Source organism: Cyprinus carpio, chromosome A10 (genome assembly GCF_018340385.1).
Source record: "Cyprinus carpio isolate SPL01 chromosome A10, ASM1834038v1, whole genome shotgun sequence".
NCBI classification, from domain to species: domain Eukaryota; kingdom Metazoa; phylum Chordata; class Actinopteri; order Cypriniformes; family Cyprinidae; genus Cyprinus; species Cyprinus carpio.
Window position 1 is genome coordinate 9,077,451 of NC_056581.1, and position 27,132 is coordinate 9,104,582.

The 27,132-nt window shown below is 35.3% G+C and overlaps 1 protein-coding gene across 1 annotated transcript; it reads right to left on the bottom strand.

Annotated features, from left to right (window-relative positions):
• Positions 1-1,671: 1,671 nt before the first annotated feature.
• Positions 1,672-25,434, bottom strand: LOC109073630 (C-type lectin domain family 12 member B-like). Its single transcript, XM_042764559.1, has 6 exons — positions 24,994-25,434; positions 24,593-24,901; positions 24,338-24,450; positions 22,397-22,541; positions 2,012-2,069; positions 1,672-1,834 (listed from the first exon to the last, which is right to left on the bottom strand). Exons 1-6 carry the CDS (start codon positions 25,145-25,147, stop codon positions 1,672-1,674), a joined length of 942 nt encoding a protein of 313 aa, XP_042620493.1. The 5' UTR covers positions 25,148-25,434.
• Between the last annotated feature and the right edge of the window lie 1,698 nt (positions 25,435-27,132).

The following is a 27,132-nucleotide window of genomic DNA, read 5'->3' on the forward strand; positions in this document are numbered from 1 at the left end:
GTGGTTGTTCTTTTCTCCCTGTGGATTTATTAAAATTACTTTCTTTGACTCTACTCCTTCATTGTGCACTTTATACTGGACAGCCCATGACAAGAGCTCATGCAAATCTAATTTACCTTCACTTACATGCTGTTATTTTTTTTATTTTTTTTTCGAGGACTACAAAAATATATATGTTGAAATTAATATAAAACACTTTATTGATCTGAAAGCTAATTTTATATTACGACTTTGTGATATGACTAATTGGACCAAGGTATACTTTGAAAACCTGACAACAGTGTTAATATGAGGAAGAAGTTAAACTGGCATTGACCTGTGTCAACAATGCAGTCCCTCTTAGCCCACTGAGCTGCTGTATTGTTTGAGTGAATAAACCTTGATGGATAACCTGCTCACATCTGTTAAGCTATAACTCATTGTCAGAATCAAATACTCTCACACGCGTGGTCGCTGTGGCCCTTTTCATCAGGTTGTATATGTATAGTAGTGCTCTTTTCACAGCAGGATAACAGTTTCTCCAGCAATTCAGAACACTCAGTTTGACCCATAGAGAGGGGCCAGAAAACTCTCTTTCTCTCAGACAGGTCAGTCTCTAGGGGGCTCCAGCACCTCTATGCAGTGATGCTGTCAGAAACTGAGTGGCCCACACAGCCTATCACGCCTCTCTGCACACTGAAACCCATCAAACCTACAGCAGTATGTGCCAATGCCAGAGGACTATTTATTGCGGTCTACTCACTGTTTAAATAATAATAATAATAATAATAATAATAATAATAATAATAATAATAATAATAATAATAATTCAGTTCCTTTAAATAATAATACATTTGTCTTATTTTTATTTATGTATTTGTTATTTATAAATTCTTTATATACATTATATATTAATATTTAATAATAATAATAATAATAATAATAATAATAATAATAATAATAATTATTATTATTATTATTATTGATTAAATTGGTTAATTATTAACAAATCGTTAATTATTTTTATATTTATATGTATTTTACATATACATATTTGTATATGTTTTTATTATTTATTAAATAATTATAATAATAAATTGTTATTATGATTTATTTACTTATATAATAACATTTTAACACATTCATTAATTTGTAATTACTTATGTATTTATTTAATTTGTCTTATTTAATAATAATAATAATAATAATGATAATAATAATAATAATAATAATAATAATAATAATAATAATAATAATAATAATAATAATAATAATAATAATAATATGGAAATTAGGATAATATATAAGGATAAGGAAATAAGGAAAGTTCATGTTAAATTATTATTTTGAAATAATATAAACAAATACATTAAATGCTTTATTAACATTAATAATTACAATAACATTTAACATTTCTTTTTTATTTATTTATTTAAGTATGCATGTTATTGAGTTAGTGAAAATTAATTTGGAAAAAATGTTTGCATGCAGGCTTAATGCATCATCTAGTGAATGCGACCCATAGACACACAAAAACCATTGATGACTGATGTCACTGACATCATATAGAAATTTCTGGGAATTCAGGAAATGTTGATACATAACTGATATAAGTTAAACATAAATCTTGTCCAGGTTAATGTTGTCATTACACAGATCCTCACTCAGCTCAGCTAAAACTAGGCTTGGCCTTCAGTCAGATATGGTTGGCAGGGGTTGGGTGTAGCGGGCTGCTGAAGCAAGCTGGACAGGCTGCTCTCTGGGGTGTCGTGTGGCTCTGAAGTCCTTATTAACTGCCATGTAAAGACAGGATTCATTTAGAGTCTCTGACTCTTCAGCAGCTGACAGCAGAGCTCTGGGGAGGATCAGAGAGCAGCGCTTAGCCTCTTAAACACCTCCATAACTGTAGAAGACTACAGGCACACACTCATACACACTTTTGTCTGTAGCCAAGAACACTTGGACACTCTTGAATGTAACCACAAGGAAAAGCATATTCTACAGTGTATGGCAGACCGGGGCTAGTTGTCACACAGAGAAGATGTCCCAGCTGCTCGATTCAGGGAATTTAGCCACTTTTTGACAGTCATCTAAAAGTCAAAAAGGGTCAATTACTCAATAACTCTCAGTAACAGCTTTGAATCAAAAGCACTTCTTTTCTATTGCAGAGATTTGTATGTTATTTTCAAACACCTACTGTCTTAAAATGTTAACCTATACTGTCTTAATGCTTCTATTTGTGAATGTTTTGCTCACTTAATTTCTAGTATCACATTTTTGATACATTATGTATTTCATTATTGTTATGTCCTGCAATTTTTAACTGCAGTTTTTCATCATTCAAATTATAAATGAATTATTAAGAAACAATAGCCTCTAATTATTAATTACTTTTTTGTTTGATTGTTTCAGATAATGGCTTAGATCATATAATCATATACATTTTTTTATTATATTTTTAATGTTACACATTCGGTAACATATGTTATGTTATGTTATGTTATGTTATCTTATGTTATGTTATGTTATATGTTATGTTATGTTATGTTATGTTATGTTATGTTATGTTATGTTATGTTATGTTATGTTATGTTATGTTGTTATGTTATGTTATGTTATGTTATGTTATGTTATGTTATATGTTTTATGTTATAGGCTGTTCCAGGCAGGTTCCACTGTGTGATAACATGCCCCACAATACCTGAAGATCAACAAATTTTTTTTTTCCTCTTAAACTATAATGATAAAAACAATTCTATAAATATTATATAAAATGCATTTGTTTTTAGCAAAGACTTTAATGTATGTCAGATTATAGTGTATTCTTTCAGTTGCTATAACTTGCAATCATGTCACATTTAGACTGAAAAAGAGTGCAGGATCCTCATTTATTTTCCAAGATTATACATGAAATATACTTTAATAATTAATGCAATCTGATATTCATTGGAGCAAAAAGTGTGACAACTAGCGTCAACCTTTCATCATGTACTCTAGTTTGCACACATCTCATCCATACAACACCTGCAAAATTCTGATAGCTAAAATCAAACTTCTGTTTTTCCCTCTCTGTCCGCGAACATGCCTTTTTCTGCATTTCATTTTCTCATTCTTCCTTCCTCCAGGCTCTCTGGTGCCATGGCGTGACTCTGCTTTAATGCGTGGTTCATTAAACAAATGGACTTCTTTCGGTCTTGGCCATCTCAAAACCCACGTTTAATATTGACACCTCTAACCATTGTCTCATCTTCTGTCCGACAGGCGAATGTTCATTCCATTTTAATTGTATGAAATTGAAACTGCATTAAAACATTATTTCATAGGCTATTATGTTTTTCACACCTCACTCTCTGTGTAATTGGCTTGTTTATATGCAGCTTTTAATAATGAGTTTGTCTTCGTTCATTCAAGAGAAGTTTGGAAATGAAATTTCATTCTTAATTAAACCCCTGATGTTGCTTCCAGCTTGCTTTGGAGATTAAATTGAACCTCCCTCCAGATGTGTAATGCTACCTTTGAAGGTCTGAGCATTGTTTCCTTCATACTATCTGTAATTGAAAGTTAACGTCACACTCTATGACGTCCACTAGTCAGAACACGTCTGCGGTGCACAAGTAAAACGTTCTTGACTTTTGTTTACAATGAATAGAGGGTTGGAGTCTTATCCACAGGAGATTGATTTAATCTCAGCCTATAACGTTGATTTTCTTCTAAAACTGTAATTTCTGGTGGTCCTTTAACCCTCCATCTCAGACTGAGTGCTCAAGGTGACTCGGATCATGCTGGTTGTTTAATAACTGACTTTCAAACTGTTTACTCTTGAGAAAAAATCTCCAACCTTCTTGCATCAGTGGCATACATTGGTCATTTCAGGACACAATGTAACCGAAAAGAGATGATTTGTCTATTATAGAGGAACAAAATGTGCATAAGGAGCTCTTACACCATTTCAGCAGCACTGCTCGGGGACAAACAGATCTCGTCATGAAGAACAGCCTGTTGTGACATCTTTGTTTTGCATGAAGGATCTCCAGGGAAGTGTTCATTAATCTAATGACTGCTACTGGGCCTGTAGATGTTTCAGGCTATGCTGTCTTACATAAACACGCTCCGAGGCTTGGAGAAAGATGCCCTTCTAAGGATCGTGTCATCCAGGCCTTCGCTCTGTAAAGGCTCTCTGGCTCAGTGGTAGAGCATTGCGTTAGAAACGCAAAAGGTTGTGGGTTCAATTCCCAGGGAACAAATGTTAGGTAAAAAATGTTAGCCTGAATGCACTGTAAGTTGCTTTGGATAAAAGCGTCTGCTAAATGCATAAATGTAAAGGCATGTGGGTTAAAAGTTGAGGGCACGTACAGGTTCCAGGATTGTGCTTCAGAGATTTAGTGTCTATCATGTAATTAATCAGGCTTTAAATTGGTTCCCAGCCACAAGAGGACATGCTTAATCTACTGAGTGAGTGCTTTAAAGTAGAACAGTTTGTGATTGATTTAAAAGTGCAGTGGCATAATGTCCTTACATATTGTAAGACCTTGAGATCATTTGTTTTTGTTGTTGCAAATTTGGAGGAATTTGTGTTACTGGGTCTCATACTACCTTTGCTAAAAACTTTTATTACTTTTCTTGGCTTAATAAGAAGAAGAATAAGAAGAAGAGGAAGAGGAAGAAAAAGAAGGCGAATAAGTAATTTTTAATACTACTACTACTACTACTGTTAATAATAATAATGCAAACTACTGTTCTTTTTTCTATATGATTATCGTTATCATCATTAGTTTATTCCTTTGTAAAGTATATTATTATATATATATTCAATAAAATTATTATACTTATATTTATATAATAATAATAATAATAATAGCCATTATTTTAAACAATATATTATAGATTTAATAAAAATAAAACAATAAAAACTGTTATTTAATATTATAATTATTTTGGTTTGTTTGTTTAAGAATATAATTGTATATATTTTTAAGTAAACAAAGAAAATTTGCATTTGGATTTGATAACAACATTAGGGTGGGTGGATGAATTTAGATGTGTGAATGTGAAATTTTAATTTATTTTTAAATAAAACTCATGTCTGGTCAAAATTAGTCATACAGGATTGGAACGACATGCAGGTAAATAAAACAAGACCAAATTTGAATTTGGGATGAACTATCCCTTTAAAGCTGGAGTAAGTGGTGTTAACTATGATTTTGTAATATTCTGACATTAACCAAGAATACCTGGGTACTTCACAGCACTCTTCAGTGACTAATATGCCAACACCCCCTTCAAGCTTCAAGTAATTGTTTACCGATCCTCCACAGGATGCTGTCCCCTCAGAATCCGTCTATTCCTGGGATTCCTTTCCTCCCCTTTAGAGCAGCAGTGCTAAAGGGAAACCCAGGAGGTAAAGCGAGGCTCTGAGTCTGCTTATTCCTGATCAAATCTCACAACCACTTACTGTAGCAGAGTGCCAGAAGCTATTAGCCGTATCCTGACAGAGACGCGCGCAGACAGGGGCCCCTGCCATCACAAAGATGTCAATTAGCATCAAGAACGACAGGTAGCCCGAGCAGCATTTATTTGTACGCTGTGTGCGGCCGTGAGTGAGGGACAAAAGAGAGAAAGAGCAACAAAGAAAGATCCACTAAGATGTGTGCAGTTTAAAACCTAGAGAGCTGCACACTGCCATGTGGCTGCCTACTAAGGCAACATACTGAAAGAAATCAAAAGCAAGTGACTGTTTTGAAACGCTCTACATAGTGCGTCATACAAACAGAGCTCTGCACACAAAGCACAGGGGAGACTTGACTCACAATTGATTTCTGCATTTTTACTTCAGCTAGAGCTTCTGTACTGCTCTTGTTCCAAAAACTTGACATTGCAGTACTTCTAGTATTGTTCCCTTATATGACAAATTGCTTGTCATGTTCCTCATGCTTTTGATAAAAACACGCTAAAATGAATAATTATAAATGCAAATTTAAAATAGCAAAGCAGGGCAATGTAATATTCTAATAAGCTAAAAATACATAGAACAGAAACTTTTGTCTGTTTTCTAAATTATTCTTATTATAATACAACTCAGTACTGAATAAATTATATTTATGACCAACATTTCACTCACATTGTCTATCATCTGGATTTATTTTTCCTCTGAGATTGCAATGCATTATGGGATTGCATTCTCCATAATGGATGATGCTGCCAAAGAAGTGTTTTTTTTTTAAATAGATATTTTAATTAGACAGTTTTTTTTTTTTTAAAGGATTTCTAAATCAAATAAATGCTGTTCTGTTGAATAAAGATCATTAAAAAAAATATTTCTTGACCATCAAATCAGCATATTAGAATAATTTCTGAAGAATCATGTGACACTGAAGACTGGAGTAATGGTGCTGAAAATCAGCTTAGCCATCACAGGAATTAATTACATTTTAAAATATATTAAAATAGAAAACAATTATTTTAAATTGTAAGAATATTTTACAAATGTACTGTATTTTGATCAAACAACTTAAATCTTGGTGAACATAAAATATAGTTATATTATATATTATAATAAAATACACATACCCTGCCCTTTAACCTGAAAACTGTTTTCATCAAATTAACCTAAAATATGTATTTATATGGGACTAAAATAACCCAAACCCACCACAAGCCCCTGGTGTGTTTGCAATAGTCATGAATGTGTAAATATACCAGCACATGATAATAAGCTTCTCTATCTCAGTCCCAAGTGGTAATAATACTTGTCTTCTGGATAAGTGTTTGGCATGGCTGTCTCAGTAAACATCCAAAATCCCAAAGAGCAACACAAGCAAGCTCCATATTCATCTGCAAACAGTCTTTTTCAGCAGCATGTTGTGAGAGCCAATCCGTGACTAATGAGTAATGACTAATTTCCTTACTTAGAGACAGCTGGAGTTCTCTAGAGAACCCAAAAACAATGAAAGTGTTTGTCTTCAGACCCATAAATTTAACAAATGTACCGCACGTAAATCCGGTGTCATACAAATCCCTCGCTGGAGATGAGTGTGTAAGCCTGGTGACTTCGCCACCCCCCTTTGAGACAGCAACATGGCTAATACCCAACGAAACTGATCCGTGACTCAACTCGTCTCGATGGGCCGCACCTGAGCGCAGGACTGTGGGGGTGTGAACCAATGTCAAGCCGTTCCAACAGATCTGTCGCTGGAGAATTTGAGGCATCCTCGCTGTCATAACAGAGAGAGAGAGGAAGTGGGACCTCCACTGAGAGTCTTCTTTGATGGGCATTCATCTTGGCACACTCAGCTGCTGTCAGATCAGCATTAACCGAAGAATGAGTGGTAATGACTCACTGAAACGCTGCACATACTCCCACACCTGTAGAGATGGATTAAACAAAGAGGGCATGAGATGGGTTTATCAGGTGTCTATAATATGACTGCACTTACATAACCAGAAATGGCAATGTGCAGTAATTAATCGCTATTAGTGCAAGCTAATTTGCACATTTGCTTTGTACTGTCTGCTATTAGAATCAAGTGTATTTGAGTGTTCTCTTTAATTTTTCTAATCTTTTCCCTTTTCTTATATTTTACATCCCTTTTATTATAGGTGCATCTATTATTTGATCACAAATATACATGAATTTTCACAGTGTGTCTTATTGAGGTTCAAGGGCTGACTGTATTCAACAGGCCTCATTTGTGCTGAAAGAGTTTTGTTGTCATATTCAATGCTTGCCAGCTACACTTCAACAGTAGAACTTGTCCCAGAGAATATTAGCACTGTTTACAAACAGAAATAAATTTACAAAGAGCTAATATTAGCTGTTATGTATAAATAAATAAATGGTAAAAACTATTTTGCTAGGGTGTTCTGAATTGTTTTGATGAATGGGGATGGAAGTGGCGGGGGGGTGGTTGGGGGTTGTTCAACCAGTGACAGGTACAGTAGGGACAGGTAGAGAGGTCTGTTCGGGACACCTGATTTGATTTTTTTTTTTTTTCATTTTTCGTTTACGCAGCAGTGACTCAGAAATTACACACTATACTGCTTTACTACAGAGCACACAAAACCCAGGCCTAAAGTCAAATATGACTGCAGATGTTTTTGTTGAAAACAAAGCAACAACAAAAAACAGAAATAAAAGAATCTTGATGTTTCAAATGTGCAAATGATTCCTAATGTCTTGGCAGTGAAACCAGCCCAGAGCGCTAGTACACTCCACCTTGTTTTCCGCATGGAAACTAGCTCTTACGCTGCTAACTTAATCACAGTTGCTAATTACTTGTGAGTGAGTCATCGAGGTGTGTTGCTAAGTGCTTTCTGGCTATTTCAGGCCAAAGGCCCCAAAACCGGATGTGATTAGTGTTAAAATTCAGAGCGGAAAACAAGAAAGCCTTTGAAAGCCTTTGTGTGGCACGTGCCTGTCCTAAAAAACAGTTTGCCCTAGTGAACCGTTTTTTGATTTACATATGATATGACATGTCCTAGGGATTGCACGCATGTGAGTACTATGTGTTTGTAAGTGAGCTAGCATGTGTGTGCATGCACATGTGTGTTTCTGATAATGTAACAGTTCTGTGTCTGGTGATGGTGAGGTTCTGCATTCTGTTGGATTGAGATCACATTGTGTATTAGATTGGGGATGAATCAGGGTGCTTCAAATTTGATTCAAGTTCATTTCATTTGACCTTGTCCACAATTACTAATTTCTTTTTTAGCTGTTTATACCTTACACTTCTAAAATAAAATAAAAGAGAGGAAAGGGTGGATATATCAGGCACAAAATAATAAAAAAACATCAAAAAAAAAAATCTCCTCCATCACTTCAAAAAAACAAAAAAACCAACAATCATTATTCAGTATATAAAACATTTACATTCATGCAGTTGTCAGATGCTTTTATCCAAAGAAAAATGAGTTGCATTATAGACGTACATTACATTTTATCAGTTCATAAATTCCCTAAGAATCAAACCTTGGTATGTAATGTTGTCAGTTTTTGTTGTTTAAAACAATGTAGCCTGTGCATCCTAATAATTCGAAATAGCTCTTTTTTAAATATTTACTCACCAGTCTTTATACAGTATACTTTTTTATTTCTATGTATCAGAAGAATGCAGTTCTCTTCACTCTGGTTTCTAATAGCCAGTGGATTCTCTTTGAATTGTGATCCTTCAATCCAGACTTTGAAAAGGGCGTAAATCTTGACATTTGAGCCAGCAGGAGTTGGACTAACCATCTTCATCTTACCCATGTTGATCTTCTTCTTCATGTTATGCATGATTTATCTTCAGAACACTCTTCAGAAGTGGAGTGTAGGATCTGCAAAGGATGTAGGAGGTGGAGGAGAGAGTTTTTATGCAAACATCCACTGAATACATTTTTTTTCCCCTCACAAAAATCAAAAGAACCAATTACATCTTCTTAGGGAACAAGCTGGACAATTGTTTATTGTTGTTGTTGTTTTAACTGAAAGCAGCCCTCAAGCAACTTTTGTGACCCAAATGAGCTTTATGTGTGATTTAATTTATCATTAAGCAGAAAACTATAATCTATTCTGTAAATTGTCACAGATGAAGCACTTCAAGTATAGGAAGGTTTTCTGATCATAATGGAGGCGGTTTAGTTTTGACATGTTGCAGCATTTTGCAAATATTGGTTGTTTATGGTTGCTAAGAAACATTGCAATTTATAATGTGAAGCTGTATTTTCAATATGGTAATTAAAATATCACCCCTCCCCACTTTAAAACATTTTCAATTTAAATTTAATAAAAATAAAAATTATAAATTTCATAAAAATTATTACTTTCTTAATCTTATTATCCCCAAAACACTTTTTTTTTTTTAAGCTGAGTAGCCCCAAAACACAGAAAATAAAGAGGCACATACATATGCCCACTCATACACACTCAAACACACAATGGATAATGGGTTCACATTTTGAAATTGATTGTGCCTTTTGCTCTTAAATCAAGCCAGTCCTACTTTGAAGCTCTTCAGAAGATATTCTCTTCTTCAAAGATTTTGTTTTGAAGAAAAAAATGGTGCAAAGATGAATGAAAAATTATTCTACATGGATTGTGTGATTGCGTCAGCTAGAGACCAGAACAGCGGAGGAAGAAACAAGCATTAATGACAGTAATGGCCACTAGATTCTTTTGAATTTTGGGAATTTGAATTAAATTCTAATAGCTTTTTTCCTTACTTAAAGATGTTTTTCAAAAAAACAACTAATGCTACATGATAAAGAATTACTGCCAGCTGAAGGTCTTTAAATAGAGAAACTTTGTTCTAGACGTTATCCAGGTGTGATCATGATGTTCAAGTCAGCAGGAGTTGCATGAGTCAGACTCTTTGATGAAGATGCACATCAAAAGGCAAATCTGGACTATGTATGATCAGAACAATGGCAGAAGAGAGTATGATGAAATTGTTGGTAAGAGATAATCATAATTCTATTCATTCAGCATTTGAAACGTAAAAAACCAGATCTAATTAGGGTTTTGCCAAAAACCCAAACCACTGGCAGACAATTTGCAAGTCATTGAATAGACAGAAGTGCAATTTGATCCAGATTGGAACTGCTTGTTAAATTCAGGTCAGGTTCACATTGTAACACCATACCTCCCAATTTCAGATAACATTAGATTCACAGTTGTACAATAACAACCTTTTTTCATTTCTAACAAATCCCTGTGAAGCTATGTTTTATCTGCGACTGGCTTTATCATTTAATTACATTCAAAATACAGACTATTATGTGTGACGCACATTGTGAGACAACTGACGCACCGTTGCTTGGGTGAATCAGAAATGTGAACCAGGGACTTTGCGTGAGCTCTGGTAGCTGTGACTACCAACAGAGGTTTATCACAACTTCCTTAAGTCACTGAAGTGAAACTAAGACCTCAGATATCTGCCACCAGCAACTGGCTAAAACCACATTGAGAGGTACATGTAGTTTGGAATTTTCTTAGTGTTCCACATCTCATTTTCAAAACTTTCCTAGGGAGTTGCTTCATGTGGCTTGTTCAGACAGAGCTGTTTCGGCTATAAACCAGTTCATTCACTTTCCATCAGAGTCATTACAGTGAGATGTGCTTTTGTATCATTCTCCTGCACAACAGAGAAAAGGTGCAGTGTGAAGGCAGCTGACACGCATCGCCACACATAACTTCCCAGAAGCAAGGCAAGTAAAAAAAACATTCACACTCTCTCCTTTCCACCTTTCTTTTCCATCATTTCCATCTTTCTCTCTCTGTCTGCACAGTTCATCCTCTTTTCCTGTCTCTCTAATGAACAACTGTTTCTGTGATTAGCATCTCTTCTATAATCAACATTATGATTAAGCAATCTTGAAAAATGTCACTTTACAGCATTCCATTTAGGTAAATTCAGACTGTGACTATATACAAAATAGCTGTTTAAATTAATTGGGTCCTTATGAGATGCATGTTATATATGTAAATTATATTCATCAAAAGCAATATTTGCAGTATTGAGGAACATAATACACAATTATGGCTGCTTTCATAATTGTGCAGCCATACTCACATTATCATGCTTTTCTCTTGCTATCCCCACCCTCTCTTTCTCGCTCTTTCTCCATTTTTCTCTTTCTACCCCACTTGTCTCCTCACTTCCCATCTGTAAGTAGCCTTTTTAGTGAGAGGAGTAGAGAGGACACAGTACTGAAGGACAGGAGTAGGGAAGAAACATGTCCTTTGGGTTCAGAGCACTGTAAGGCTTGTTGTTGGCTGAAGGATCTTGAGATTGGCACTTCCAGGTCATTGTATGACAGCGTTATAATGGCAAATTCAGGCATTTAGCAAATCTGAGCATCTCACCTAAACTTTCTACTTATCTATTTATGCTCTGAACAGATGCTGTCAACGAAAGCCAATTGCAATAGAATACACAAATCATGAGTGACAATTACTAAGGCTAAATATGCAAGATGAATACTAAACTGGGCCTTTAAAGTCAAGTAGGAACCCATCGTTATTTAAAATGCATTGAACTTCTTATCGTCTTCTGCTTTTGAATCTAGTTAACTTGCTAGTGAAGTGCCTCAAACAAAACTCGGAATCTTTTATGTTAATAACCTGGCATGTTTTGATTCTTCCTCAAACACAACCATTGTCTCAGCTTGACTTTGCTTCCAGGTAGACTCAAAAACACCTTTGTGCTTTTAATTCTAGAATTTGCATGAAGCCAATCCGAATGGAACTGCTGATATTCAGATGCCACTTGCCAGTTTGCTCAGCAATGTTTCGGGAGTTATGCAGCCAGTCATGCTATGTAATTGTATAAAGTGTAAGCCAGGAACAGTGTGTTGAATTGAGTTCTTGCACATCAAGAAAGTAGTCAAAGTAAGGTCAGAGAATTTCTAGATGTTAAAAACAAGTCCAGGATCACCTTTTCAGGTGCACATTTAAATGGTTGTTAAAAAGAGAGTTGCAGTAGTTTAGTTGTCATTTTGAGATCCATTCAGTAGAGCTGGATCAATGAAGATAGAGAGCGATTTCATGTGGAAGTGGAGCTCAGTCATTAAGATCACACTTTAGGTAATCGGTTGCCATCTAGTTTTATCTATCAAAGAGGCATGCAGAGAACCTTTCTGAGATTGCAGATGTGGGGACAGAAGAATGGAATGTGGGGGAAGCCATACTGGATGAATATTCAAAATGACCTAATGAAAACTGAGAAAAGAAAAAAGGACCAAACACTAAGCCCAATGAATCCCAGTGGTAAGTGTGTAGGTTAAAGAATTTTTTAAGTCTTTCCAAATGACTTGGTATATAGGATATACACCAGAGAGCAAATGAATCCAGAAGTACTAGTAAAGAGTCATATGGTTTTGGAAGCAGTGTCCAATCCTGCTTCTGGTGTGCCAGTATCCAGCAAATTTTAACTCCAATCCTTATTAAACAATCCTGAACCATTTAATCAATGTCTTAATGCTAGAAATTAGGCAGGTGTGTTTGACAGCTTAGAGCTAAACTCTGCAGGACATTGGCCCTACAGGAGCAGGATTAAACACCCCTGGGTTATGGCAAGGAGAGTGGTTTTTATTGGATTTGTGAAATGTTTATAACTTGATTTTGATACAGGCCAACTAGATTTCATTTCTTTGATTGCAGCTTGTTCCAAAGCTTTAGTTTTGAAAGGGACTAAGTGAGACTTCCAGGTAGTTTCTAACATCAGAGAGCTGTAATTTGTCTTCTTAAAATCTGAAAAGGCAGCTCAGATAGATAAGGGAGTCTGGGAGCAGAAGAGCGGTAAGGCAGAAGATCAGAGGAGCTCTCATGGAGGAGATGGGAAGTTATGGGTGCCAGGGAGCTGTTCAGTCAAGAGCTCCATTATATTCTCATTTGGGATGGTCCCAGATGGGGTCAGCGTTGTTATGATGGGACCAGGTTCTTACCTGTCTGAAGCAGTACAAATATCACCAAGTTTTAAAGCATTCAGATCTCTTTTTCTTTCCCTTTTTCTTTATTTAACATTTTTCCAAGTCACAGCATGTCATTGCTAATGTTTCCTCAGTATAGGATGGGAGTAATTTGAGTGGCTCTGTCCTTTGCCAGCCTAGAGTTTGACTTCCAGAGTTTCTAGTACATCAGCAGGGTTTCTGGCCAGCCTGCCTGGCTCTGTTTACAAGGCAAAACTCCATGATGTCCCAGCAGTCTAAAGAGAGACATCAAGACAAATTCCCAAGGCCTTTGTATTAAAAGGACTAAACATACTGCTAAACTATCATTAGCCAATATATTCTTGCCGGAGCAATTTTTCCCATTTTTTGCAGCTTTGGAGTTGTCTTTTGATTTTGGGTTTGCACAGCTAAGCAGAATTTTGTTTCCAGTATCCTCATCCACCCCCTGCTGAAAATAGTGCTACTTTTAAAGTGAACTCTTCATCCAGAGTGTTTGGAGTTTATTGAGATGAACTTGAAACAGTGTTTTTGCAGCTTCCCACTGAACACTGTATGTGTGTTGATGCTGGGGCTGAATAAACCGTTTGTGTACTGTAGAGTTAGTAACTCCTGCATGCAAAGACAGATGATTTTGTGACTGAAATATCTTTGAGCCAAGCCAAACCGCTTCAGGCTTAGTCAATTTAATGTAACATTCTGGTTCAAGAGGTAGGCTTTTATGTGAATATGTCATTGTTATGTCAGTACAGCCAATCCTCTCTCCAGGCCGTTATAATACTTTGCTCGCTATGGCAGGCAAAAAAGAGAGGCATTTTTGGATTATTACTGTCAGAGTGTCAGTGAGAATGATACAGACTTTCATCACCTTAGTTTGCCTCATACTTTGAGCCCTATGTTCTGTTGTTATCAGTGACCGCAACAAGACTGCTTGGTTTTGAAGGTGGCCAATTTTTTTGGGTTGTAGCAGCATGTTTGGAAAAGCTATTCCTGAAATACTCAAAATTTGATATGTAGCTAAATTCTCAGTAAATCTTGATCAGGTTTTTATTAATTGTAGAGCTATTAAAAATAATTTTTATCCCTGTAATGTATGGATATTCAGTTGTGAATGCAAATTTGACTTTCAAAGCACTAATTTATATTGTAGTTATCTACAAGAATATGATTAAGAGATGTAATCCATAAATATTGAATTAGTTCTAAATATAATTTACTTAATGCTCAGTTGAATTTTAAGCAACAGAGTTATTCTGTTGTCTAACTGTTATAAAATATGGTTAATATCTTTGCAGTGCTAGTTTAAAGGATACTGCAAATGTTGATAATTAATGTTGATAAATAACAGATACATGCAGTGATATTGAATTATAAAAGCATTGATTTGATTAAAGTGACATCTTGTGCTGTCACATGACTTTGAAGTGGTCTTAATGCATATGCAAACAAAGAAAACAAAGCTGAGGATGTCTTTGTAGTGTCATTCATGCATGTTAAATATTAAGAATAAATGTTTTGGAAATTATATATGCTCTGATTATAGATGATTGTTTTCTTGCATCAGATGAACTGTTGAACACTTGAACAGTATCAAGGTTGGTGGTGTCTCATTCCACAAAAGTTTACAGCTAAAAAAACTCAGATCTCAAGCAGTTTACCTAATGCAATACTGGCACATGTTTTTTTTTTTTTTTTTTTTTGTGGTTACATCCACAAAGCAAAGTGGATTTATACTCTGCAAAAAGATTAATGAGAAAGGAGATGTTTTCTATTATTCTACTCTAATGTGATGTAATGGAGAGACATAGAAACTAAACAATTGTAAAAAAGTAACCTGGAAGAGATTTAGCATTTTGGGCCACAGTTTCGCTAGGATTTTCCTATTGGAAAACAGCCATTCCTAAAAAATAAATTTTGAAACCGCACAAAAACAAAAACAAAAAAAACAAACAAACAATGGCTTCTACATTTTAATACACAGTATACTAGCAAAGTACTCTTACAATTTCTGCCAAATTTCAGCCATTGTATGGGGCAAGCTGACACCCTTGTTTGAGCTAGCTGAAATGGCTGTTGTCTTTAACTTATACTGACACCTAGTAGTGTGGATGCCGCATTCCACAAAAGTTTTCAGTTACCAATGCGACTGTAGAAATGCACAATTAAAAAATTAGCCATAATTAATTTGTGCCATGAGTGATATGACAGGGGTCTTCACCTTATGATAGTTCACATTATTTTACATTTTATTAATACTTTTTTAAATATATTTCTTTGTGTAAAGAAGAGGAAATGATTGAGTCACTGTAATGCGCTTTTAAACAGAGTTGGCTGAAAGGAGGTCAGTTTAGGATACATTTTGGCATAAATCCTATAACTGGACATATGCCTACTCAGAGATGAGGCAGAAAACAGATTAGCAAAATGATCCCCCGGATGAATGTCTGTGTGGTAAATTCATTCGACTTATCAAACTGTTTTTGATGATGCCTGTGACGGATTTGAAACAATGTCTCAACTTTTCCACACAGAATTTGTTTAGATATCACTTGTTTTTTCTTAAACCTTAATCTTCTTGTTTGCATGAAAGTTCTTGTAATCCATGTTTTAGAACATTACACTTCCCAGATTGATCAAATGACTGGAAAAACAAGATTTACAGAGCAATGACATTACAAATAACTGCAACAGTATATGATCTGATCTGATAAAGCACCCTTCTAGGAGCCAAACAAGAGATTTAGAGAGAAGATTAAGGAGATGCGTATGGAACAGGGATCAGGTAATGGAAATGTCAAGACCGTTTCGGTGACACTGGGCATGTCAGACACTATTTTGGCTTTTAACTGACAAAGTGCAAGGTGTGCAAAGGCAGATTTGATGGTGGAGTTAAAAACTGCAACTCCACTAATTACTCATTTTGATTTCCAGTCTTTCTGTCAGAACACATTTTTTGAGTCCAAATGGTTGTAGAGAGCAAAAAAAAAAAGAAAAAAAAAAAGAAGTTTCCTGAGATCACAGACAATAGAACAGCTTCCTTCAAACACTCATCTTCAAAAGTAGCAGACTTTCTCATCGGTTTGTTGTTGTAAATTAGTCCTGCCACCTCTGGCATTTGTTGCAGTACAGTTCAGCTGTAATAGCACTGGATTATATGCTGTCTGGGAACATATATATATACTTTTCATAAATGCCAACTCACTTGAGGTCTGTACTGAAAGACAGAGCGGGGGAAGAAAATTGTGAGTGTCATGAGAGGTAAAGTCAGAAATCTGCTGATTTTGTGCACTCAAAAGAGGATTTGTGAATAATCCCCCCCCCCCCAAAAAAAAAAAAAAAACATAAAAGGAAAGAACTATTATAGCGAACAGGGCCGTGTCTGTCAAAACAGTTTGGAAATTATGGTTATTACTGCATGGAATTGTCGAAAAGAGGGAGGTGGATGGTAGGAGACATCTGAGATCTGAGGGGGAAAATGAAAAAGGCTAAAGACAGAGCGAGTAAGAGAAAATGATATTTCTGGGCATTTGACTCGTTGGACTGTCCCGTGCACTGTCCTATTCTCTCTCTTTCCTGTTTTCGGCTGTCTGTTTTTTAAGGCCTCAGAGTCAAGTGCTCGGACGCATCAGGCTATTTTGGGGGAAAGCTCGTTTTGTGATTCCAATGACGTCGAGAACACTGCTCTCCTTGTTTAGGCCGATCCCATCTGATAAGCCTCCAGCACTCTCTCTCTGGCTCCACACTGAACTCACTGGCCCTGCTCCATTCGTGAACAATTCCCTACTGCTCTGAAATACAGCATAGATATTCCAGAGTCTGCTGTTATGCATGACTGGATCTGTATTTGTATGTGGATATGCATAAGGGGAGAGAGAGCAATGAAATTGCGGAACTTAATTATGCGGCCAAAAGTACCTAGACACTCAAACAGAAAATCCATGTTGTAATGATGGAACACAAAAAAATGCTTCAAGCTGTTGTCCCAAAAAGTTGGAAGCACATAGTTTTCTAAAACAGGACATAAAAACTATATATTTTCATGTATAAAAACCCATTTAAAGTAATTATTATTATTATTATTATTATTGTTATTATAATTTTTATTATATACATAATTTGAATTTGATAATATTATCACAACTTCATGATAATAGCTATAATAATAATAATAACAACAGAAGAAATATTATAATGATTTCTGAAGGATCATGTGACACTGTATTAATGATGCTGAAAATGTCGGCTTTGCCAACACAGGAATAAATAGCATTTTAAACGTATTCAAATAGAAAACAGTTATTTAAAATGGTAAAAAATATTTCACTATATTAATGTTTTTCTGTATTTTGCATCAAATAAACACAGGCTTGGTGAGCAGAAGAGTCTTTTTTTTTTTTAAATCGTGTTGATCAAAAAGTTTTGAACTGTAGTGTGTATATAATTTTATTCAAATATACATTGAATTTGATCATATTATTACATATGTATATATTTATTATTTTTTATTTTGAAGATGTTATATTTAAAAATTCTACAAACGTGTTAATGTTTTTAACATATTTAAATGTATAACATTTATAAAATAATATCACAATATTAATAATGATAATAATAAATTATACATAATATGAATTTAATAATATTGCAGGAATAATAAATAACTATATTTTTATTATTATAATGCAATAAAATTACAAAATTCAGTAAATGTGTTAATAATGTTTGAGTTTTTAACATTTAAATTGTTAAAATTACAATTTAGTTAAAATGATATCTTAAAAACATTTTGTAAAAATAATAATAACAATAATTGCGAACCCACTAGCACCCCCTTTTGGCCATCAGAGGTCAAGGAAACCCAATTTGACCAGTTCTGCTCTACAGTGTCATTGCATGCTGTAGCATTAAGTCTTTTTTTTCTTCTTTAAAATATGTCTATAAATGTGACAGACTAAATGTGTGAGTTTGGATGATGTGCATCATTACATGCTTATTTGTCTGAGTTGTGTGTGTGCTTGTCATCACTATCTATCACTATCCAAAGCAGACTGGATTGCATAAACCCTTCACAATCCACGCTTTAACCAGAGGATATGAGGATGACGGGCTGACTCACGGTTGCATGGAAAAATGAATCAAATCTCTTTCCTGACAGAGAGATCTTTGACAAACACTTTTTGAAAAATAAAATCCTTGCCAAAAGGGGCTTTGGTGATGAACAAATGCACATTGAATTTAATAATCTCGCCTGGGATTAAATTAAATTTAAAAGCAAGATGGCAAAACTGCAGAAAATCTCTTCATCACTCATTTGCTGATTGATTCATTTATTTGGGTGATCTGATTTTTTTAAGCTATGCTGAGGCACACACATTATTTAAAACCTAGTATAGATTCAGAGCTAAGACTGCATATTTAATCGTGTCTTTTTGCTTGCGGGAAACTCTACTACCATTGTGCTTGTTGACATTTCAAGGTTGAACTCTTGGGCTTGACAACCACTAAACCTAATAATCTGCTTGTCGACTCCAGTGCAAAGCAATGTGGAATGGCACTCTCTGACCTGAGCAATCCAACATCCTGGTCCTGAGGCTGCATACATCCTCAATGTACATATTCTGGCCTTAATAACAGCTGGCACTGGAACTTCTCATTGGTCAACACAGATGCATGTTTCAGCACCTACATGTCATTCTGTCTCAGTCAGGATCGGTTTGCACTAGGTATTGCTTCAGGGATTTAGGTTCCTGTTGTATCCCACGCAGGAGTTAATGTTTGACATTTTGCTAGCATAAACGATTCACTGTATCCCTGCTTTTCACTATGTGTGAAGTGATGCACACATTTTTGGCGAACACCCTTTTAGGGACTTTTGTGTTGAGAACATACTTGCTGTGTTGCAGTGTGTACAACTGACTTATTTAACGGCAGCGACACAACTATATTTTATAATTCTTGACTATATTCTAGAGCGCACGCTACATCAGACCATTATGGAGGATCAAAGGTCTTTTCAATCCGCCAAGAACCGGAATATGAAATGTTCTGAGACTTCCCAAGAAATATTCCATGCTCCACAGTTTCCATGGGAACCTTCTAGCATTCCAGCTTGCTACAGTCTGTCTGAGGTTTTCGTCTGTTGATGTGACACTGAAGTCCATTCAGCTAAGGGGCTCTCTCCAAACCCCATCAGAAAACAAAAAAACAGTATCTCTCTAAACAGCTTGACGGGTGTGTTTATGTGCCATATTGCTCTATTTCTACAAAATATAAATGTAAATTTACAGAGATTATTGTAATGTTACATAATATGTTTATATTAATTGTAAAAATAGTATTCTTATTAGTAGTAGTTATTTTTTACATTAATTACAGTTATTATTGTTTATAATAATATTATTATTTCAAATAAAACAAATAAACTATTTATTGCATGCTGTCCACTTAAAAAAAAAAAAAAAAAAAAAAAAACTTGTATTTTTAATTATGAAGATACTTGACACTTTTGGCAGTGTTTGAATTTATGTAAAAATATGTCATCTTTTTTTGCCTTTTTAATGATAGCATAAAATACCTGTGAGTAGGGGTGCATGATAATGGTTAAACTGATAATCACAACAATAATAATAATAATAATAATAATAATAATAATAATAATAATAATAATAATAATAATAATAATAATTATTATTATTATTATTATTATTATTATTATTATTATTATGTTCTTATTTGAGAAATTTCTTTTTACATTTAATCAGAATCATTGCACTTTCAAATAAGAGAATGATACCTCATAGGCAGGTTTTCTCAGTTTCCTGATTTAATATATTTATTATATACATTAACACACACACACACACACACACACACACACACACACACACACACACACACACACACACACAAAAAAACACTAAAACATCTGAAAACACATACACACACACAACTTCTCTTAAAATGCTATATCAATGAAATTTTATGAATTATCATAATAATAACCCCAATGAATCCAAATGAATCATTCTTACAGTTACACATTTAATAGGACATTTCACACTGGCTTAACCGTGTTATTGTCTCTCTAAATTCCATTTTTAACCCCAGGTAAAGGAATGTTTCACACGTGTAATTTAGAAGAGGGGTTAGCAGCTCTGTTTATTCAGGAATATGAAACCCAGCTCCAGAGAAGCTAAGCACCGCTTTAATGTTATCTCTAATGTTCAAATAAGAAGGTTATCCCAGGTTTACATCTGTGATCATCTCACATTTTACTCTGACCAAAAAAAAATTAAATAAAAAAAATATCCCAGAAGAACATGAATGCAGCATGTCATCACACCCTGAGTGGTTAAAAATTAAAATGTGGACGCAACACAACAGCAAGACTCGTTAATGTGTGTGTTGTGTTGATCACCGTTAAATACAGTACTCATCATTCAAACCTCAACTAGCCTGAACGCTTGGAGCTGCTTGAAAACAGTGATGTGAATTATTGAATATCTTCAAGTTTTCACTTTCAAGGACGAAAATTGAGAATAGAGAGAAAGTTACTGACATTAAGACCTGCGCAGATACTTCACTCCTCCTAGCGCTGTTTGATAAGTCAATTTTTATATTTCTTCAAGGTTTAGCTCATGTATAAAAACTTTTCCATGATTTCTCTAACCTCCACCTCTGTGAAGTTTAGTTAACATTGATGTCCACACTGAAAAACTCTAGCGCAATGGGAGTTGAATACAAGTTCTGCAGCAAAGATGTTGAAAGATCTTTATTGTAAAGATCTTTCTGAAAACAGAATGTCTGTTACATAATCTGGTGTCTTTGTCATGTTAGAGATGATCTTGATTTGAAACTGTTCTCTCTTCATCAAACACAAATCAAAGCATAGCACAGCAGAGCAACTAACAGAAAACACACCAACTCCAGCTTGAAAGTAATATTTGAACTTTATTTGTATATTTCATATATTACTGTATACAGCTAATACAGGTTCGGCTAAACTCCAAGAATGCAGGCTACCTTGAAGGAGAAAACTTGAAAGGACGAGTACATAGGATCATTCTGAGATATGTCCCGTGATCTTATTGCTCAAATGATTAATACAACATCAAATGTCAAAACCTATTAAAACATTTACTTTGTTAAATTCCTTCAAGTCTGTATTCAATGCATCCTCAGAATTAAGAATGCATCTTTGTAATTGTATGCATTCTGTACTTGCATTCTTGAGAACTGAAATTGAACTTTGGCGGTTGATGATGATGTAGAACATGCCCACATGGACACAAGATTGCATCAGAATGCATACTGAGAAATGGACTAAATTCAATAAGGCAATTCTCATGCCATTTTCCTCAGTTCTAGTATTGGTTTAGTTTCTGTGTTGTGCCTTTGTAGGGGGGGTAATCATGATTTGCATTTATGAAACTTTTCCACTAGTGACAAGCATCTTCTTGAATGGTTTGTGACAACATATTAAGATTATATCAAGTATATACATATGTATATGTACAAGCATTTACAATCTTTCTCTTTCACTCATTTCTTCTTTTTTGTGGTTTATGATGATCAGATCTGATCCTCTCTTCAAACAGTCTTGCCTGCTCTCAGTCCAGCTCTTCCATTCAGAAGAAAGATTGGATTGATAGTAAATCCATTCATCTACAAACACAACCAGTTCAACTATTATCACTTTATTCATATGATTACTGTATATATTTTGTTTTTAATGCTAAAAGGTAGTATATTTGTATCGTTCATGATTACCCATTTCATGAAGACATTTCCACAGTTCAGTTGTGTAGTTTGTGTTTTTTGTATGGATATGAACACACAGCAGCACCAAACACACTGCAGCTGCTCTACAGTTTCTGTTCCTCACACAAACACTCCCTGAACACCACAGACATGTGAAATGACCGAACATGTGCAAACGGTGATATTTTTACCTATTTATTCATTTTATCATTGAAGTGAAAGTGAATAGCTGTACTCTGAAGCAGCTGGTGTGTGTTTGTCTTGGTCTTGAAGTCATGATCTCTCATACTGTCACAGATATCCAGCATCATCTCCACCATCTCTCTGTCCATGTCCTGAAGCTCAGTCCTGCTCACACTCTCAGAAATAACCTCAGATACCTCAGAAATAACCTCAGATACCTTTTATAGTCAGACATTAAAACACTGAATGTTGCTTTGTTTAGTTTGTGTCTCTGCAATCTGATTCTTTGGGTTGCATGTCTGACACTCTAATCATTAGACCACAACTGCCTTAGAATTAGCATAAGGATAAGTGAGGTGACATACAAACACTTTATTAGATTATATAGCTTGATCTGTATCATAAACTTATTTGTACACTGCAACCTCTAATGATAATCAGACTAGTGATTTTGTGACCTTGAGATCCCGACCAGCCAGTATGAGACTATACAAAACTGATGAACAAATAACCGAAGAGTAAGAGAATACCGGAATAATCAAATATCCAAATTAGAAACAGAACTAAACTGAAAAATGTCAGTTTAAATTTTAGAATGAAAATTTAAGCAGAGCAGAGAGTCTGATTAAGCAGAGCAAGAATAAAATTGAAGCTAAATGATAATTTACTTTTTTTTTTTGGGTTATCCGATGAATCTGATTTTTTTAGTCATTTGTTTAGTCATTGCCAGATAAGCAATAGCCTAAATAATTTTACCCACAATTTCTACTCAGTAAATATTTTAGAGCTTGGAATAACTAGAAAAATCTATACTCATTATACAAATGCTCATGGTATTTTTTTTATAATTTATTAATTTATATGACTTTCCCAGGTCTAGAAATACACTTATTACACACTACATAATCAGGCTTCCTTATATATCCAGGTTTTTCAAGACATTGCACTATAGTTTAATGCAGGTTGAGTAAAGATTTCACAAAAGCAAACATGATGACTAGTTAATATGAGATGATTGTGTTATGGTTAAAATCACTTTGAAGCATTTGCAGTTTTCATGTTGGTGACCATGACTAAAGAAACAAAGTTTGGCTGCAGGTAACAGAACAACAAAGCAGCTCAAAACTGGATTGTACAGTATCTGACATTTGAACTCCCTTTCATATGTATATTTCAAATAGTAATTTAAACACTGCCATACTGAGCAAATGTTGCTCATTTGTTGGATTTTTATATTCACTAATCACCTGTAGAGCATACTGTATATAATAAAAATAAAAATAAAATAAAAATCATTGATAACTGATGCTGCTTTAGGGGAAGATGACAAAGTTATGTGTCTCATAAAAATACAGTTTCACAAGTACTTAACATATAATAATGGAAAAGAAAGTGGTCCAGTAAAAGTCAAATCAAATAAAACATGCTTATAGACCTTGGTCAGGTTAGGTGCCATATTGGATTTAATGTGATGAGGGATAGATTTGTACAAAGGTCCTAGATCACGTAAGTTTCACTAGCGAAGCCCCTGTTCAGTGGCTTACATTCTTCTCTTCTCACAAATCCAGTTAAATTCCTCTGTACATGGATGATCAGCCCATTTTGCTGCAATTGTTAGAGCACAGTTCTCTCTTCTAGATCCATTGGGCTCAGCAGGCATCCAGAACATACAACAAAAGATAAACAATACTGACTCAGAACATCATACAAACACACTGACTGTGAAAATCATTTATTAAACAATGATCAGTTCAATCCATTGATCTCTCACCCAGAGGTCAGTGTGCTGCCATCAACCCATTTCCATCTGCCCTCCACATCACTGTCAGTCAGACCAATCCAGACTCTGTTATTAACCAACACCATTAACAGACCATTTCCTAACAAATTCCTAAAAAGATGAAATTCATATAAGGACAAAATTCAGCTGACTTTAAATATACAGCACATGTTTATCCATCTGAAGCAAACACACACAATATCTTTCACTCACTTGTTCCTCTCTGTTGTTTATGATGATCAGATCTGCTCCTGTCTCTCTACAGTATTTTCTGCTTTCAGTCCAGCTCTTCCTCTCAGAAGAAAAATAGTAAAGACAGGACTGATCTGTAAACAAAAATAGTTAAACTTTTAACACTTCATTCTCTTCCACACTACACAACTTGTTTATAACAGTTTGTACCCAAGATTTTACAGTATATGACATGTTGTTAATGTTGAATGTTTGTATAGTTGTGGTCGTGAATACCCATTTCACCAAGACGTTTCCGCAGGTCATTGTTCTCTTTATTTAACTGTTCAATTTGTTTCATTAAATTCTCATTTTTGGATAATAATTCGTTCTTTTCAGCTGTAAAGTTTTGGTTATTGATTGCTAATTGGTCTTTAAGAGCATTGATTGTGGTTAGTAGCTGGTCTCTCTCTTCTGTGAGGTTGGTACTCCTGGTTAGTGTCTGGTTTGTGTTCTTTGTATGGATGTGGACACATAGCACTATGACTGCAGTCATCAGAAGAACACACAGCAGCACCAAACACACTGCAGCTGCTCTGAAGCTTCCTAAAGATGACCGATATGAAGATAAATGTTTGCTAACACTAAAATGACTAAAATGTGTGTGCTAGTTGTTATAAAGAAATGAGTCTGAGTACCTGTGTGTCGAGGTGTTTGGTGTCTTTTGGTGTCCGAGTTCTCTTTTTCTGTCCTTGCATCATGAGCATCTGCATTAGCATAGATAGTCATCTCCTCTTCATCTTCACCCATCCCATGTGTCCCAAGAATGTTCATATTTCCGTAATAAGACATATTCAGTCTGGAGTTAAGTGTGAAATTGTTAGATGTTGCTGCTTCACGTGGTCTGCACTGCTCTGAACTTCTGCTTTTGAGTTTTTTTTTTTTTTAAATGCACCACTTAGGGTACTTTTGTTGAGTATTGCTGAAAAATAATTATTCTTGTACTGATTCACTGCAGTTTATTATGAGAAGTTATTTTTTTTTCATATACTCTACCAAAATTACACTCTTTGTATAACAAACACATTGGTTGAGAACAATAGTAGCTGCTTTTGGTAACGTGAACGAGCACTGTTCGAACTGATGTTTTTGTAGTCTATTTTGCATTTGTTTAGGTTTGGAGAATGACATGCCACTCCAATCCCACATCTCTTAGTCATGTAAAAAGTACTACTTATGCTATATTTGTGTTTCAGAATCTAGTGAGTTGCCCTTCTGTCTACTGACAGCATCCAGCTGAAATGGAACCTCATACATTTTTCCCTAACAAAGTGGAAGGCAAAGTGTGAATAAACAGTTTGACATGCAGAGTTGTTTTTTCCCCATGTCTATAAGTTTATTAGCATTAAAGGAATAATTATATTTATACTGTATAATCACAATGAAAACCATTCACTTTATCTGTGAGGAATTCAATATGGAGGCAAAGGAAGAATCCAAATGCAGGAAGTTTAAATCCAGAAACTTAATCAACAAGGCAGGCACAATGGTCAAAAAAGGAAGGCAATAAAACAGGCAGACCGCTCAGTAAGGAAGTGAAAATGGCAATACTTTGCAAAGTATTTAGAGAAGGGCATGACTAATTATACAGGTGAAAAAGAGGCAGTAACTATAGAAGAAACAGTTCATTGTTATTATTCGGGAGGGGGCTCCGTCTGGCAGTCGGCTGAATGGGTACCAGCCTCATTCTTTACATTATCGCTCTATAGCGGGGTTTAGCATAAACCCTGATCAAACTCACTTACCTGTGGTTTTCTAGAGATCCTGAAGTCCTTGATGAGCTGTGTTTGATTAGGGTTGGAGCTAAACTCTGTGGGGCATTGGCCCTCCAGAGCAAAATTTGAGGTATCCTGTTCTATGAGTACAGGTATATGCCAGGAAGACTGCATCTGCAGACCCATATGGGTTCATGTAATACATGCATGATTTGTTTATAAATACCACACATCTTTTCTCCAAACTTAACATAACGTTAACCCTGGGAACATGAGGGGTTCCCCTCGGTCCGTTCACGATCACGTTCCGGGGGAGGGGGGTCCCCCTCGGTCCGTTCGCCATGGGGTCCCCTCAAGCACGGGGCCTGGTGTGACTGCACCAGTTGCACCCCCTTAAGGACGGCCCTGGCGATGACCTAAAGCCAATGAGAGAGAAAGATACAGGGAAGCTGGAAGTTTGGGGAGGAGTTATTTCCTTATCACTTTTCATGTGCATTTGGTTGTGAAAGGTAGTTTGAGGACCAGACTATCAGTGCATTCCATGTGGGATATATCGCCCTCTGAAGGGCACTTCAGAGTGAAAACAATTATGGCTTCGCTATTGAAGGGTCGTCCCAAACCAAAGTGCTCAAAACTGGCCACTTCAAAGGGCCCTTCGGAATGAAAGTACAACTGATGGACACTTTGGGTCCCCATTATCCTTTGCACAGGGAAGTTGTTTGGTGTCACAAAGTTCGACTTCAACTATAAATGTATGTACAGTATTTTCAATACTACTGTAATATTTATTTGAGTTAGACTTGGTACATTATTATGGTCAAAACAACATTGTACTTTAAATACATTACAGCTACCTTTATCAGTCAATTCAAATGTTTCAAATATACACAAAATATACATTACAAATACATATTACATTACATTACATATACAAATATCTTAAGTAAAATACGTTTTGGAGTCAACCAGTGTACAAAATGTGCGACGAAGGCACCTCCTTGATAGTCTCGTTAAGGTGACGCACAGAAGTGTGTTCCAAAAAAAAGAGTTTTTTTGACCCCT